The sequence below is a fragment of the Colias philodice genome, chromosome 10 (genome assembly GCF_061535455.1).
Source record: "Colias philodice isolate Cphi_HAF_F1 chromosome 10, ilColPhil1 Martin Lab GWU primary, whole genome shotgun sequence".
Lineage (NCBI taxonomy): Eukaryota > Metazoa > Arthropoda > Insecta > Lepidoptera > Pieridae > Colias > Colias philodice.
Window position 1 is genome coordinate 231,821 of NC_143095.1, and position 18,557 is coordinate 250,377.

Genomic DNA, 18,557 nt, shown 5'->3' on the forward strand with positions numbered 1-18,557 from the left:
ATTACATTCAAAGTAATACTTCACCCGGTAATAATGTAATTTCTTATAATAATATTACGAAAGCGATAACGATCATCTTTGTTTTAATGGGATTGGAAATGCCTGTAGGAAGTTCATGCATAGCTCAAGGTTATTATCATTAATTTCCTCATTGTTTTACGTTTAAAGAGATCAATTGGACTACATTTAATATTTGTGTGTAGTCCAGAGATATGTTTATATCCGTGGAATATAATAAACATCTTAATTTAGCACAAAAAGAATATATTATTTTAACCATTCATAATAGTACCTATAGACTACAACATAGGACCGAAAGAGATAGAAAAGTTAAGTAAATATCAACTACTCAAGACTGAAGTAAGTCGTTTGTGGAAAACTCAAACAACAGTCATTCCGATTGTCATAGGAGCCACAGGGGTAGTAGCTAAAAACATTATAAAATATATAGATAAATTAGATACGTTTATTGACATCAGCATTCTTCAAAAACAAGCAGCCATACATTCATCAAGTATATTAAGTAAAGTACTTGGCGATAACGTATTTAAAAACACAGCAGTAAATCATAACACACAATGTATAGGACTATGAACACATACATCTCAACAAATGAACATACATCACACATCACAAACAGACGAACCAGTCAATCGATTAGAGCCACATCAAATATCTACAGACGAACAAACAATAAATACCTATACCACCAGATTCAATTTCAACAGTTCATGCACCAAGGAATCAAGAACAGAACAAAAGGCGAAGAAGAACGAATAGTACTATATACCTTTCTTACATTTTATGACACAACTACCTATACAATAACACGATAATAACGATTTAATTAAGGGGATTCTAAATACTTTTATTCTCGTGGGATACGAGACGGAGTATTTAAAAGGTACCGACAACATGTCGTGAAAGTGGGCATCCACAAAAAAGGTTATTTTAACCATTCAACTTACGTTCATACATTTCACCTGTGTGTTTCAAGGAATACAATGGTTTAATATTCGGTAATAAAAAATAGCTACACATATAATGTTTTAAGCGTGTTTATTAATTTTTTATTATATTAATAACATAAGCATGTGTAGCGGGACAAATAACATCTACTTACAGCTGAAGCTATTACAAGACGGATATAAATAATAATTTGAATAAATGACAAACTCAAGAGTGTAAATGCAAATGGACCAATGTTGTGTAGTAGTTTTATACTGTGACGCGAGTTCAGCCAAAAAGATGAGTGAACTGCAAGGCGACGAGCACGTAGGTGCTCATGAGGTTGAGGAACACGAGCGACAGGCGCACGTCGATGGAGTACAGCCGCCACACGCGGAACTCGAACGGCCGCAGCTCCAGGAACCTCACCACGTCCGTTATCTTGTCGCGCACACACTCCTCTGGAAATTAGAGAAAGGCTCCTTTCATGATTTTTATAATTCCAGAAGTTTCCATATATCATCCAAAGAGGTCATGTGATTCGACCGAGAAAAATACATTTAAATGTCGTTCTTATACATACCTTCAGAATTTCGATATGTTTCGATAAGTACATTTTTCATTTTCTCAACTTCATTTTTAGTTAACTCCAACAAGATGCAAGGCAGCAAAAATATAATTATTAAGCATATCGCTTCGATCACTGTGTTCAAATGTATCTAAAAAATTATACATACATATAATATATTAAATAATAGTATTGTAAACATTTCTATATGGAAAAATAATATATTTTACGACTTGTAGTGTATCCACAGAGTGTATCTAAAAAAAATAGAGATATTACACTCACCGGCACGGAATCTTGGCCACTGCAAATTTTTGGGTAAAATAACACTATTTATTTTCTACTACAAAATTCATTAAAAATTTAATCAAAACTAGTTACTTTAATGTTTTTACTAACTTTTAGTAATAATTGGAAGTTTATAAGAAGTACTACCGCGTAGATATGAATTAAACAAGAATTTACGCTTTTCCTGTGAAATTTAAATGATTTCTTAAAAAATGCACAAAAATTAAAAAGAGCGTTTCCATAAAAAAAAATTGAACCTTTTAATATAGGGTGTTTCCTTCTCTTTCCTTAAACACTGTTTGCATCCAGTCTAGCATACTCTAGAAGACATTTTTGATGTCCACTTGAGCTATAGTGTACCAAACGGCCCCAGCTGTATTTCTAAGCTCATCTAACATTGGTGCTGGGTTGGAATCGAACTTAATGTTTCTTTTAAGCATGTCCCAGATGTATTCTATTGGATTAAGATCCGGGCTACGAGCTGGCCACTCCAATTTTTCAATAATAACCTCTTGAAGGTACTCTTATACGCATCGTACGACACGCGAACGTGCGTTATAGTGTATTAGTTGCAAATTGTCTTCACTGATAAACCTGTAATAGGGCTGAACATGTTCCTGGAGAATTTCCTCAATGTACCTGATCAAATTTAAGGCATTATCTACGATAACTAACTCCGTGCGAGCATCGGAACTTATACCTCCCCATACCATTATTGACCCTCCATGAAAAATCGCAGTTTGAGCACAGAATACATAATAGTAGCTAAACGCTACAGAACGGACACTCTCCGCCTCCCGCCAAAATTAAACTTACCTCACCCCCGCGCGATCAGACATAAAATGGGCCATATTTTTCTGCAAGGACGATACGCAACGAAGATTGACAACATTAATCAAATTGACTTAAAGTAATTTTATTATTTTGGATTTGTGATTATCGTCTTTCGTAGAAAATGGTTAGATATTGTGCTGTTTACGGATGTATTTCATCAGAAAAACGCGAATTTTTTTTACGCTAGTCACAAATGTGCCAACCATAAAGCGTTAACACACACATTTGCAGTCTCTACAGTGTGACTGTCAAAACGATCATTTTGTATGGAGTGTCCGGGGTGTGGTTTGAGTGTGGTGATGGGTGAAAACCTCTCTTCTCGTCTCCTCTATACTGACTCTTGGCTATCAGAAGCTCGTAAAGTGCCTTAGCAGTCATCTGTGAACACCACACGAGCGCACTGGCTGTGGGTCCAGTTTTCATGTTCTTGTGCAAAACGAAGACGTGCTTCTCTGTGATGTCTGAGGAGTTCTGGATGGCGTGCTGGTCTGCAAACCTTCAAATTAACTTCCTTCATTAGTCTTCTCACCGATTGCTCACTCACATTTATTATCCTGGTGTTTTAGAGCCGGTGGTGTATCTCAAAAACTGTCAGAAAGCCATTTCTGAGTATCTCTTGAACAATAAACGGGTCTTCTCGAGCTGATGTGCACCTCATGCCTTCATTTCCTGGTCTGCACGTGTAGCTACCAGTCTCCTGGTATATTCTCCATGCATAGTGCACCGCTGAACGTGGTACGTACTGAACATTAGGTACTTTACGTTGCGGCATTCATTGGTCTAACATTGTGATGGCCTGAGCAGGTTGTTCAGATGTTAACGGCATTTTTTATTGTTTGTTATGATCATTGACTACAGTACAACAATAACAATATCTTAAAACGTCATAAACGATATCGGAAAAAGTTTAAAACGAACAATTCGTAACTTCGGCTTAACCGCACAAATCACAAATTTCGAGTAACTCTTAAAAAGTGGTAAAAGATTATTCTCAAACTTAATGATTTCTTACCACAAAATTAAACAAATAATATGTTAACATATCTGCATACAAAAAAATCGTGAAAAACACTTCAAACTTTTTTTATCGGCAAATTTGTAAGTGGCCAAGATTCCGTGCCGGTGAGTGTATTTTGTATCAAGTACACCAGTCGTGGGGTTAGCTCATAGCTGTCATTAGTCTTTAGTTGTCAGTCGACGGCCGATGTCAGACTGGAACGGACGAGCGCCCGAATTGATTGTAGGAGTGAGCCATTGCAATTCTACCTAAGTACGTACTGTTAGGACAGTACACGACTTATGAATGCTACTTTAATTCTGCTAGATGCATCTTTAAAACTACTTTATGCTTTAATTTGTCGTAAATTATTTACTTCTCTGTTTTCGTTGAACGTAATTCCAATTGTTATCAATAAAGCGTAGTACATTGCAAAACCGTAGTCACGAAAATTCTGTAATAAAATATAACATAGTGAAATGATAAATAATGCTCAATTGAGGCAAGCAATTCCTATTTCGATTAAATAAAAAAATATTTTACCAATATCCTGAAAATCACTCCAGTTGTATTCAAATTTTCCCATAAATCCTTGTAAATATGGGCAAGTTCGTTGATCATCGCAATCTTCTCAGTTGCATTGTTCGCACCAATGATTTTGGTTTCGAATGACAAACGGAGACTTTTCATTAAATTATAAGTGAATTGGAATGGTATGGATCTGTTCAGGCTATTGAATAACTGACCCATCTTATAGAAGCACCAAAATACACTAACTATTTTCAAATGTTCCGCAAACACAAGGTTATGCTCTGTAATCTGCACTATGAATGCCAATAAGTAGTAAAGTTTTCCCGTGATTAAAATGATAACACCATAAAAAATTATGAAATTTGTGCCGCCCATTTTGGCTACTCCGATCCTAGTTTCCAATGTTAAAGACAATTTAATAAACCTATGTAAATCTAGGTTTCCAGTAAACACTGACGCCAATGAACATAACAAATAATCAAAAAGATATGGTGCCATTGTGTAAGAATAAAACATGCCTATTTTAAGGGAAAATAGCTTTGCTCCGTAGATGAAGAAAAATATAATAGATATACAGTACACTCTTATTATACAGTTCAAGTACAGCTTCTCAAATAATTTCGAATAATAACCAAGAGCACATTCGATTGCACACAAACTCTTTATAGCTATCGCAAAGCAACGATTCATGATCAAAACTTATTGTACTAATTCAATATTGCTTTTCTACTGTAACGTTAGAGTGAGCCCGTCACTGTCATCGATTTAACTACGTGTGTGTTGTTCATATCAAAGTCATATTAATAACATTACAAGAGCGATAACGATCATCTTTACATTAATGGGATTGGAATATCTATATTATAAGTATTATAATATGCAATCTTTACTATACTACAAGCCATATATTTTGTGCTCTGAATCAAAAACTCAATAATTTATTCATTCAATTATTTTTTAATTCTTTCAGGACTATTTCTGAATCGTCATAACATAGTTTACCACTTATTACCGGTTAAGCTGAGAAAAAAAGTAAACATCAAGATTCATAAAGTTTATATTTAATGAGACCGAAATACATAGATTTTCTACGTGACAATGGAAAAAGTCCGTCGCTTCACTCCTGAGTGTCCCATTTTTACACTATAAACTAATTTAAATTTCCGATATATAAAACAATCACTATAAAATATTTTGATGTATCCGTATATTTCTTAAAGATTTCCGAGCCCGTGAATGATATAATATACGAGGTGTGCCTCTTTTTTGCAATATGAATTTAGTTTCAATATCTGCTGCCCGGCTCCACAGTCTATATATTCCGTATGACAATTGTTACTATGAAAATAAAAGTAAACCAATGTAACGTATCAGTATCGGTGGGATCCCTAATTTTTCCAACTGCACATGCAGCTGAACAGTTTGTTAATATGTGCTCCCCGTTGTAGCTTCCCATCTTGTATTTACTCAAGAAATACAGTTTGTCCTTCAAAAATAATATCTATTTTCACCTTTTTTGCATTTTCATTGTATACAATTATTTTTTTGTTAACTGTAACAATAATGATTGTAACCTATTTGGTATGCGTAAAAGAGCTAAGTTTACTTCATCAACATATGGATTATGTCTATCCACATTCAATATAAAATATGATGTATCTTGCAAATAATAAGGTAGACCAAGAAAAAGGGACCTAAATAGATCCTTGCGGAACTCCAATGTTCAACGGCTGTAAGAATTTTCCTCAGCAAAGAAATGTGCCATATGCCAACGGTTTTATAGCTAAACCTTTGAAACTATAGACAAAGATCTATATCTTCGTAGTATACACGTACAGTTTATATTATTCAAGTTTTGCAAAAAAATAAGATATTTTAATAATGCAAAAATCTTACAATTTTTAAAATGAAGCTTCTTTAGGCGCGTTGAGAGTAAAATTTCAAGGTAGCGTCATGGCAGTACCGTCACGTAATGGTTAGGCGACGATTTTGGTATGTTTGGATTTTGCCAAAGAAGTATCACTTCTGACACGTGCGGGCCTGATTTTAGTCAAAAAGATGAGTGAACTGCAAGGCGACGAGCACGTACGTGCTCATGAGGTTGAGGAACACGAGCGACAGGCGCACGTCGATGGAGTACAGCCGCCACACGCGGAACTCGAACGGCCGCAGCTCCAGGAACCTCACCACGTCCGTTATCTTGTCGCGCACACACGCGTCTGGAAATTAGGGGAAAGCCGCTACAATAGTTTCTTATTATTCAAAGTAAATTTTCGTCATAATTTTCTCTATGAACGGAAAAAGTCCGTTCATTTTTCTATTATTTCGTCCATAATTCGTCCTATACTAGTTAATTACGTACCTTCAGCACTTCGATGTATCTCGATTAGTTTATTTTTAATTTTATCAACTTCATTTTTTATTAATTCCAACAAGATACAAGGCAGGAAAAATATCATTACGAAGCAGATTGAGTCGACCACCATATTCAATCTTACCTGAAATGATGATAATATATATTATTCTCTATAAAAGTTTTTCAAACGATATTGTACGTATTAAGGGTGGTACTGTATTAGCAATACTTTAGCAGGCGGTTATCATCTCAATTGCAACGGTATGCGTGGAAATTTTACTGATTTCTTGAGTAACGCTGACGCGGATGTTTTTGGGCAAAAGGTTGTGGTAGGTACCTCTTTATTATGATTGAATGAAATTCCTATTGTTACCGCCAAAATATAGTACATTGCAAAAGTGAAGTCACGAAAATTCTGGAACAAATTAAAATATATAATTTATTTTTCAACAATTTGAATTTGAAAATATAATTTGCAGGGCTTTTAAGTATGATATTCTTCATCAGCGGCTCAAAATTGAGATATAATAATAAATAAAAAATGAGTCAATTATAATTTCGAATAAAATACCAAAACCGCTTACCATTATCTTAAAAATCAGACCACTTGCATTCAAATTTTCCAGTAGAGCTTTGTATATTTCAGCATGTTCACTTATTATTGCGATCTTGTCAGCTGCGTTATTGCTAACAATGATTTTTGTTTCAAATGACAAACGCAGTCTTTTCATTTCATTAAAAGTCAGCTGGAATGGTATGGATCTGCTCAAGCAGTTGAATAACTGACCCATTTTATACATGATCCAAAACACTACCAATTTTGTCATATATTCCACAGGTACAAGCTTATACGACGTAAAGGCCCATAGGTAGTACATTTTGAGAATACTTAGTACGATATAAGCATAGAAAACAACGAAATCTGTTTTGCGTATCTTGGTTACTCCTATCCTAGTTTCCAATGACAAAGTCAGTCGTGAAAACCGGCGTAATTCATGGATTCCAGCAAAAAGTGACCCCAATGAACATAGTAAAAAATCCAATAGAAGTCCGATTATTGTGCAAAAATAATATGTGTCTAATGTATGAGCAAAAAATATAAATTCATATGTATAAAAAATTATGATGGCTAAACAATACACTCTTGCTATGTAATTAAGGTACCACTTCTCAAATAAATTGGAATAATATCCATGAGCACATTCAATTACGCATAAGCAGTTTATAGCTATCACAAAGAAACGATGCATTATGAAAACTTTCAGCACACTTTTGAAATATTTATAGGAAGAGATATGTTTTGAATAATTCAATATCCCTTTTCTCTTTTTACAGAGACGTTATCTAGTTACTGACATCGACTTAGCTAAGCGTCGATTAGAATGAAAGTTACGTTAAAAATATTACAAAAGCGATAACAATCATCTATATCTAAATGGCGGTAGAAAATGTAATTGCATGTCCATATAATATATTAAATAGGTACCTATGTCGGTTCGCTTTGTACCCAAATATTTTCATAAGAATAACAATTTATTTTGAATTTTTTCGGTGGTTAGATATCAAAAATCGTTTGTACCTACTCAATCATACACGAAGTTTTATATATAACTAGCAGTCCGCCCCGGCTTCGCCCGTGGTACATATTTACGTTTTCTCTACATAAAAACCATCCTCGTACTTCAAGGAATATAATAAAAAAAGAATTATCGAAATCGGTTCAGCCGTTCTCGAGTTATGCGCTTACCAACACATTTTGCGATTCATTTTTATATATAAGATTACATACCTACTGGTGCAGTTTATATTATCGTAAAATGGACATAAATTCTGCTTAACTTAAAATCACTTCGGTTGCTATGGCCCGTAAAAGAACAGTATCTCGTTGGGCGATAGAAGTTTAACAATTAGACTTAAAACGTCAACATTACTCCAACTTACCATTCACATGTCCCTCATCTTGATGAATTATCGCAATTACATACCTCCAATTGCGAAGTTAATGTCGGCATTCAATGTAAATTCGTAAGTTCATTAAATTCGAGAGGGTCATCAACCGAACTCGTCGCAGAAAACTTAAAAAAAAGTAAAAAATGCATACAGGTGCGCAAGCGTTCGTATTGTGCCCACTGAGGCTTTGGAACGGGTTATCGTGTCGAAGTTTGAGGGCTCGAAGCGCTTCAGTAGCGCTCGAGACTTCGTCGAGTTTGGCTGTGTGTAGTGTGTGATTGTTCAAATTGTGCTTGTGCATGGGATTGCATTCGTGAGACGCCAACGTGGGAGCATTCGGATCGGTATGCGCCTCTTTTATATCCTATGGGAGAAATTTCTCGTAAGATTCAGCTATATTGAATGATTTGTGCTTTAGTTATTGTGTGAGTTTTCTTTCCCAGGCTTCTCGATTACTTTTGCAAGTGTTATAAATAAATAGCGCCCAAACAACCGGTTTGTTTTGAATTAACTTTCTTGTAGTACATAATCAATTATTTTACCATGCGCAATTTTCTTATCTTTAATTTTCATTAGCATTTCATCACTTCGAAGATTATTAGCATCTTGATAATTGATAATTATGAATTTAATGTAAGTAGGTAATAAGTATTTTTTTAACAACTTAGACAATTCGTTTATTTTGAAGTAAAGATGTGTACGAAGTTATTATATATGTTTTGGAACTGCAATGATACGTACGTTACCTATTAAGAGTTTTTTTTTATATTATTGTTCATAGTATTTATATTGAAAAGTTTTATAGGTTGCATTTTATAAATACCAATTTGTTTAATAAATCTCAAACATACCCATGTATTATTACCTCTTCATAATTATGTCCTAGCATGCATCCATCTTTATTGCCGAAGTCCACAAGGCAAGAATTTCATTAACATGGACAAAGCACGTGTATGGAACTAGTTAACGGGTGGTCGCGATAACAAAACATTCTACCTGATGTTTTAATTACTTTTACAAATAATCCGACTTTTGTTTTTGTTATCATCGTAAACTGCATAATAGTGCAGGATAGTTGGTCGCCATGTGTCCAGAATAGTTTTATGAATGTAAGCTCCTTTGCAAATTTGTTAAATATACATTAATCTTATCTTATAAGTAATTAAATAAAAATAAAATGAACGAAGCAACAGATCAAATAACACAACAAACACAAATTGCATCATCAATCAATCATCATCATCATCATCATCATCATCAATACATATAATAAAATTCTAGAAAAGTGGTGTCTGTACAGTGAAAATATGTAAAAAAAAATTAGCAGGGGTTATTACTAAATCGATCCCAAACCCAAAACTGTTGTTAAAAAAATTTTTGTCTGTTTGTCTGTTTGTCTGTTTGTCGGTTTGTCTGTTTGTCTGTATGTTTGAACACGCTAATCTCAGAAACGGCTTATCCGATTTAGATGCGGTTTTCACTAATATATTGTGGTAAGCTTCATTTAACATTTAGTGTTTATTTCATGTCAATCGGTTCATAAATAAAAAAGTTATGACCATTTAACTAATCACAGCGAACATTTGCTAAGGCATTCTAATACATGAATTACTTTATTACGTAAATTATACGCTAAAGTTATTCCTTGACATGTCCAGATGATCATATCGAAAGTCCCCAAGCGTGGGGGGGGGGTGGTTATGCTGAGGGGGTAGTAGGGGGGGTCAAAGGACCTTTATTTAGATTTTTGCTCATAAGTCTAAAACCTGCACAAATATGTAGCATTATGGTTACTTCTAGGTAAATTTTCTATATAAAAGGTCTTTGAAATTATGTCGTAGGTATTATTTTTAACCCCCGACGCAAAAAGAGGGGTGTCCGCTATGTGTGTATTGCGTGTCTGTCTGTGCCACCGTAGCTCGCTAACGGGTAATACCAATTAGATGCGTTTTTTGTTACATTAGTTGTTTCTTATATTATATAGGGGTAAGTGGGAATGAAAAAAACGAATGTTAGTTGTTAATGTAGGTTGTTAATGTAGGTTATACCCAAGTGATATATCAAATGAAAATAGACGACATGTCAGAAACAATTAGTCAAATTTTATCAAAATCGGTTCATCCATTTATTTGATACTAGCGGTCCGCCCCGGCTTCGCCCGTGGTACATATTTACGTTTTCTCTACATAAAAACCATCCTCGTACTTCAAGGAATATAATAAAAAAAGAATTATCGAAATCGGTTCAGCCGTTCTCGAGTTATGCGCTTACCAACACATTTTGCGATTCATTTTTATATATAAGATATAGGGGTAAAAGTGGGAATAAATAAATGAATTTTATCAAATATACTCAAGTGACGTATCTAATGAAAGACATGACGTGTAAAGTACAATAAGACATATTTTATCAAAATTGGTTCATCCATTTATTGGATATAGGTACAAAAGTGGGAATAAAAGTTGTCAAATAATATACCCAAGTGGCATATCAAATGAAAGGGCATGACCTGACGTGAGAAGTATGATGAGGCATATTTAATCAAAATCGGTTCATCCATTTATTGATTTATAGCGGTAAAAGTGGGAATGAATAATCGAATGTGGTCAAATAATATAATCAAGCGGCATATCAAATGACGTGTGAATTACAATTAGTCATGTTTTATCAAAATTGGTTAATCTGTTTATTACATATAGGGCACCTTAGGGGTGATAGTGGGGATAAATAATCCAAATGGAGTACCAAACGAAAGGATATGACATTTACATAATATATAGGTATGATTAGACAATAGACATGGTTGAGATCAAAATCGGTTCAGCCATTTACTAGGGGTGAAAGGGAAAAGTTGAACGTCTGTGAAAGTAGAAGGAATATGGGAGCGGGAGAATAACCACATCCTGGAAATTTTGAACTCTTCTGTACCTAAGTTTTATACCTAGCTCAGTTTAGTAATAAATTTTACTAACAGTTCTTTTGTGTTATTATTTATTTTATTTCTTAACTTTATAATAATGTGTAAGTACTTATAATTTAGTTGTATATATATAATTTATTTTTTATATAATTTATATATATGTAATTTAGTTGTATATGTACGTGTTTCAAGACGTGTTTACTCAATAATTGTGTGTTAAGTAGTAACTACTATGCAGTCACTATTCCACGCGGACGAAGTCGCGGGCACAGCTAGTATTAACTATCTGCTATTATAATAGGTATAAACGCGAAGTTTGTATGTGAACTGGTTCACGCGAAAATCACTGAATGTCTGAATAGATTCTGATGATTCTTTGTAAAAGAATCGTAATTAGGTTGTTTGTTTCGAATTTTCAATGTTTCGTAGTTCCAAAAAATAAATATGAAATCATACCTATATGTATCATCAAAAGTTTTACAATAAAATGTAATAAACTTTCACAGAAGTATAAGCGCAAAATCCGCTCACGAGTCGCCAATGACTTGTATTAAAAAATATTTACCTGATATCTTAACGATTGTTTCACAAAAAGTTTTGCGCTTTTGTTGTACCGAGTTTTTATTAGCGCTCGAGATAAACATGATGAAGTACTTTTGTTACTTACGAAATAGGATTTAAAAAGTAATTACGAAGGCCCTTTTAAGATTTCCTCCAAAAATGTTGGATCACGGCGAAAAAAACTTTATTTATTTTTGGGTACAGATAGCCTTAAAGCTGTTTTTAATTAACACAAAGAGTTATGTGTCACTATGTTCTTTTTAGAGAAGTAATTAAGAAATAAATAAATACCAATAACTCCATAGATTACTTTTGAGTTTGAATAATTTGTAAATGACGATAAATTATAGTTTTATTATTATGTGGTCCGAATGTAAACTGAAGCCCGTAATACAGTACAAAATACATATTTATTACATGAATTATTCAATGTAAAGCTATTGAATACGATATTATTTATTCAGTTATTTTATGAGCATCGTGATTACGCCGGTACTTTGAATAAGTTTGAAAATGGTAATCTAATACTCAATATTGAAGATTTTATCAGCACTTTATAACGCATAAGCTCTCTTAGTCTGTAGAAGATTTCGTAGAATATGTTATAGATATTAATTCCAGATAATAAATATAAATATGAATTCAAGATTGCAAAGTAGGTAGTCTACTTTTTGTACCTACGTGTAGGTATTTGTTTTGTAATTGTGTAATTTCTATGGCTCTATAAGCTCAAAGCTAAAGTAAAAACTAAAATTTTCACAACACTTGAGGTGAAAAGTCATAGTTTTTCTATTATCACCATAGTAGACCGTACTAGGATAGTGTATATTGTGGGTTACAGCCTGCAGCGTCTGGCTCATTTCTAGTAATGGAGCTTTGTTCCCAACCGCAGCTGGCTTAATTATCGGCGCATTGTTCATGCTCAGATATTTTGATGTACAAGTTATGATTAAAGATACAAATAATATTCGAGATAACAGACGTAGGTATTATGAAACGTTTTATAGATCGATGTTTTTTGTAACAATACACATTTCCTTGTTACTTGTTCTTTTACATTGCTTTTTGGTGATTTGATACAAACAAACAGGTCTACGTTTCATAGGTAGACCTATAACTGGAACTCGTCCATTTACAAACCTGTCTTATTTTCTTTCCTTGAATTTACATGCTAAGTTATAACTTATAACCAATATTGTTTTTAGAAATAGACCTTTCTTGAATTGACTGGAGAAGCCAAGTATAACTCTCGCTCATAAACCACATTCCACGAAATAAATCGATTAAAACTAAAACGGTGCACATTACGATTCTTTAATGCCTCACATACAGATAAATGGTATTGATTTATTGCTTGTATTTCACTTATCAGCTACTTTACTGGATGTTTTAAAAGGATTTCATGTTATGAGGTACTTTGAATGCGCTACAGATAAACGGTTTTAATATTGACATGGAGTGTGTATTCAAGAAAAATCTAAGTAACAAGTCTTCATGATGACAATAAGTAAATTGGACGCGAATAGCTGATAGGTTCAGGTTCAGTTTTAGGAATCGGATGAGATTAAAATAAATTGAAACCAGGTTTGAATAGTCTGTATCTAATTAACTTCTGTAAAAAGCATTTTGTGTGAAAATATTTATTCTTGGTCCTGCTATAGAGACAAGCTTGCTGTGGAGGCTCAGTTATAAATTAAATAACTAATAGTAATGTTTTCGATTGAAGGTAGATACTTCGTTTTCAAACATTGATCGTGTTTCCACGAAAATATTACTAATTTCTAAAAATTACGACACCGTATTGAACTCGCAATTTAGCGACATTATAAAACCTTGACAATTTGATAAAACTATGAAGAGAAAAGTTTTACGAGCACTAATCTTGGCTGAATTCATTTGTTTGAAATCAGTTTTGCTCTGCTAGAATTAATTAATGATAATAATAATATGTGATCAATCATAAAGCTTGACCCAATTCTTCGGCTCTCTACTTCATTGTTAAATGGGTCATATATGACAACCATCTTGTAAGAAATTCGCTTTAGACTTAGATACTTGACCCAGTGTTTTAATACTCTGATAGTTCAACGTTACTATATGTATCTCTACTTCAATGAAGTTTTCGAGATATGTCTGTATATACATATCTGTCTTGAATATAGCGAGAGGTACAGTTTTTTTCCACTTGTTACTATAAAAATAATAAGATTTATGTAAACATTACGTGATAGGATGTATCATGTACCCTTTATTGTTAAGAATCATCTGATTGCGTACAAAAAGCTGTGACCAGTCGTTTTTGTACATAATTAAATGACACGTTTCTTTTGGATCCTTGTTACTATATAAAAGTCGAGAATTAGTGGCTAATTAAGTGTAAAATGGGCGTTTGCGTGAGAAGACGAGGCTCTTCGGGGAATCAGTCGCGTTTCAAATTGTAATAATACGCCGACATATTGTGTTACACTTTTGTTATCTAGATTCCAGTGTTTTCTGGGAAATAGTGTAAATAAATACAAAATCTAAATTATAGGTAATACGGTAGTCTTTGTGTTAAATAAACCAATAACCTTAACTTTAATTAAAACGTTCATATAACATATATTATGATACCTTTTAAATATATAAATTAAGTATTCAATCACTATCAGCTTTTTGCTAACATACAAAAAAATATATCGACTATTTCATGAAATACCAGCGTGATACCAAGTTTTACCCATAATCGGTTTAATTTAAAATATCTATATGTTTCGTAAAGCGGATATTACACAACAATATCAAAGTCCCGTATTACTTTAATTTGAAAATAACTAAACGTGAAATCAATTCCGTATCTGCAGGAAGACATCAATAAAGCACGCGCCCGCATCGGATCAAAGCGTAGTAAAAATAAATTTTATTACATAGTAAATATCCTTAAGTTAGGCCCTGCACACACGTGAAGTTTAAAGCGCGTTAAATGCTTACTGCAATAAGTCTATAGATTTAATAAAATGATATAAAAATTGTGATCACGTCACAATCACTTAACACAATAAAATATAAGACTGGTAAACATTCATTTAGGGGTTAAATTGTGTACATTTCGGTCATATGGTCGACCCTATATGAATTCAAATTCTACCACGTCATCAAACTTCTCTAGCTTTCGTTGAATCACGTCTCTACTTTATATTCAATTATTAACAAATGCATTAATTTAAATTAACACAACACTAACACGCGCTAACCAAAACAGCTGAGTATGGACAGAGCTTAAAGCTCTCGTAATTTTGAGTGCTTCGGATTGCTTGTTTTGAGAGGATGTTCCGAGACAATTTGATGAGTTTATTGGGCAGTTAAACTTTAGAGGACATTAGACACATTCTTCTAAAAAGATCTGCGACACTTCTGTTATAACTGTAGATAGAACTTATTAAGAACCGGAGACACATAGGAATGTTATAGTCGTAAATACCAATGAGTATTGTAACAGGTGTACTTTATTTCTTTAATATAGTATCATTACAAATAAAATCAAGTAATAATAGATACTAATACTATAGGTATGCAATTTTTTCAGTATAATATTTTAAATATATTTTGTTACTTTTTCTCTATATTCATCAGTTCTTAACTTCATCATCAGATTATGAGGCTAAAATTAAATTTTTGTATGCTACGAATCCCCAAATGGTTAAAGAACATCCACGGTATTTAAATTAAGTTTTTTATCACATGAGTTGACTGACAAATATCGAGTAGTTCTCACAAATTATTTAGTAGTTACGTCGGTTGTTCACATCCTGTTGGCTTTAGGGTTCCGCCTAAACCCAAAATACACGTAACATAAAAATTATTTATTTTCTATACAGGCAGGAAGCCGATATGTTTACGATTCGGCCACACATTGTTAACATGCATGAAATTATATATTCCGTAGAATTCTATGTCCATGTTTATCTAAAACTGTTGCTTTTTCAATTCATTTCTTTTATAAGGTTTTTGTTTCAACGATATGTAAATCTATAGGTAAGTATAATTATCTATAATAATAAGGTATTCTAAGTATCTATGTTGCATAAATATTAAGACCGAATAAAAAAAAAACAATTCACTAGATATTTATTTCGTGATAATGACTCACTTTCATCGACTGGTTATTTTCTAACTACTAATATCTAAACACCGATACTACATTCATTTAATATGAAGGTAGACATAGATAGACAAATGAGACATATCAATGATAACAAATGAAACGTGCGATCACGACAAAATTCTGAGGTCACATTTTTCCAGGCGATACCCCTCACACTAGTTTTTATTAGCGTCCCATGCGATTGTATAAAATGTTCTCCAATACACGGGTAAGAAAATTGAATTGTATGAAAAGCGATAGACAATAAAAACGTAATTCGAGCGGTTGGCCCGCGCCCCGCTGCCAGCGTTTCATTTACATTTTATTCGCCGATACTCCGTGACACGCATTTCTACATATTGTATAATACGAGTTGTTTGCGATACTGTCTCTCTTTTATAACAAAATCTCCTAAAAACAGGACGGATTCTGAATCCTCTCCATCTAGAGTCTCTACATAGAGATTATTATTTCTCGTTGGTCTTATTGCTACAATTTGAAAAAAATCTTATTTCAATTAGTTACAATGCTTTTAAAAATCAGGGTGAATGAAACAAATAAAACTATCTCTGACATCCAAAATGAAAATCAGTGCAGCAATACATTTTAAATAATGGTTGCTGCTTTGCTGACGGAGAGTCCTTTTTGCCTCCATTACTATCTTTTTTTTCTTTCTGTTTTGTGTATTAATTACTAAGAGTTACATGGTGGCAAATAAAACGCTTTCTATTTCTATTTCAAAATGGCTGAATTTGCAATTCTGCTAGGAAAACGTTTAAGTAGGTCTTTTTTTCTGCTTTTATCTTACACTAGCGACCCGCCCCGGCTTCGCACGGGTGCAATGCTGATACTAAATACACTACAGAATAACTTTTAACGTTGTTTATAAAAACATAGCGGCCCGGCCGGCCGGTACCGCCGCAAACGGTACGTCCCGCAATTTTTAAATCTGTAATATCTTCGAAAATATTCACTTAAATCATACGGTGTAAAGGGCCATATAGATCTATATTAAATGAACAATGTATTCAAGGTATTTAATTGGTTAAGGATTAATGCTGTATTGGTTAAAATCGCTTTGAAAATTAGCCATTATTTGTCGTAAAAAGTAAATGACAAAAAAAAGTTATTGTGGGTTATCCATAAGAGATAGACATATGCCATCGCGGACTTTTCTGTAGACCTTTTCAATGTGTACAATACTTAGTACATTATTTTGATAAAACTCGTAGGGTTCAGCCTACGTTTGAAATGTAAGCGGATAAAATGTAATTATTTACGACATCACATTAGAAACCTCAAAAATAACAGTACTTCTCCACTATTTAATGGATGTTATTATACATATAAACCTTCCTCTTGAATCACTCTATCTATTAAAAAAACCGCATCAAAATCCGTTGCGTAGTTTCAAAGATTTAAGCGTACAAAGGGACATAGGGACATAGGGACATAGGGAAATAGGGACAGAGAATGCGACTTTGTTTTATACTATGTAGTGATATCTGGTTTAGCATGTACAATATTTACTTTTATCAGAGCTAGGATTTATACTATATTCACATATTTGCATTACGATGTAGTAAATATTTTGTAATACATCTAGCAAGTATGTCATGACTAGTTTGTGGTTTTAAGCACTTATTCCATAAAGTAGTTGCATGTTAACCGCTACATAAAGAAAATCGTTAAAACTCATAGTCAACATTCTCATAGTTAACGCTAGAATAGGGAAATTAAAAGCGATTGGTTTTATGCTTTGCCAGGAATATGACTGAGTTATAAATCATGAAAAGTATTTATATTGAAATCATGTAAACTGTATACAATTTTGACCTACATAAAATATATAATTAACCATATTAACGAAACTTCCAAAGCTATGATTCACTACTATTTCCATATATGTAAAAGCTTTTTACTGCTGTTCTAATATTATTTTCTTAGTCCGTAAAATTTGCTATTAAACAAGCCACAAAATACGATCAAGATGTTAATAACTAAAGTAGGATCGGCTCAAAGTACTTTATGAGATAATCACAGGAAAGTGACCGAAGTAAATATTGATTTATTTGCAACGTTACAATGTAATAGCTGTGATCAATATGGAAGCAGATTGTATCTTAGCTTGCAATTTAATATAGCTAGGCAGCGTATAATCAATGAAAATACAGCTTGTACTTTGTGTAATATCGATACAATGAATTTATCATCGACATAGTAGAATAGGCTTCTAAAGAATAAAAGAAACAACCACAAAATAAATTAATTTGGTCTGGCAATTGATACTTAGCTAAGCTATACATGATACATTTAGTTTTACCTTTACAATGTGGCTAGAAGTGTGTGTATCTGCAGAATGAAAAGTGATAATGAGAAGCTCTCACAATTAATGATACCGTTTTATTGTTCTTTTAATAGCTGTAAATTCACGCTGACGGATTCGGAGGCATTTAGTGAAATCCTGAGCGTTCGTCGTAG

At 33.3% G+C, this 18,557-nt stretch overlaps 2 protein-coding genes across 3 annotated transcripts in view; one reads left to right on the top strand and one right to left on the bottom strand.

Moving 5' to 3' along the window:
* LOC149484979 (uncharacterized) overlaps nt 1-18,557 on the top strand; it is a 93,744-nt gene that overhangs the window by 46,786 nt on the left and 28,401 nt on the right. The gene's annotated exons all lie outside the window — the stretch shown is intronic.
* LOC149484980 (uncharacterized) lies at nt 1,207-4,708 on the bottom strand. 2 transcript variants are annotated; one of them, XM_089699577.1, is made up of 4 exons: nt 4,179-4,708; nt 4,012-4,089; nt 1,532-1,667; nt 1,207-1,409 (listed from the first exon to the last, which is right to left on the bottom strand). In XM_089699577.1, exons 1-4 carry the CDS (start codon nt 4,680-4,682, stop codon nt 1,237-1,239), a joined length of 891 nt encoding a protein of 296 aa, XP_089555703.1. In that variant the 5' UTR covers nt 4,683-4,708; the 3' UTR covers nt 1,207-1,236. The 2 variants fall into 2 exon arrangements, with proteins under 2 accessions (XP_089555703.1, XP_089555704.1); XM_089699578.1 differs by lacking the exon at nt 4,179-4,708 and having other exon boundaries at nt 4,012-4,107.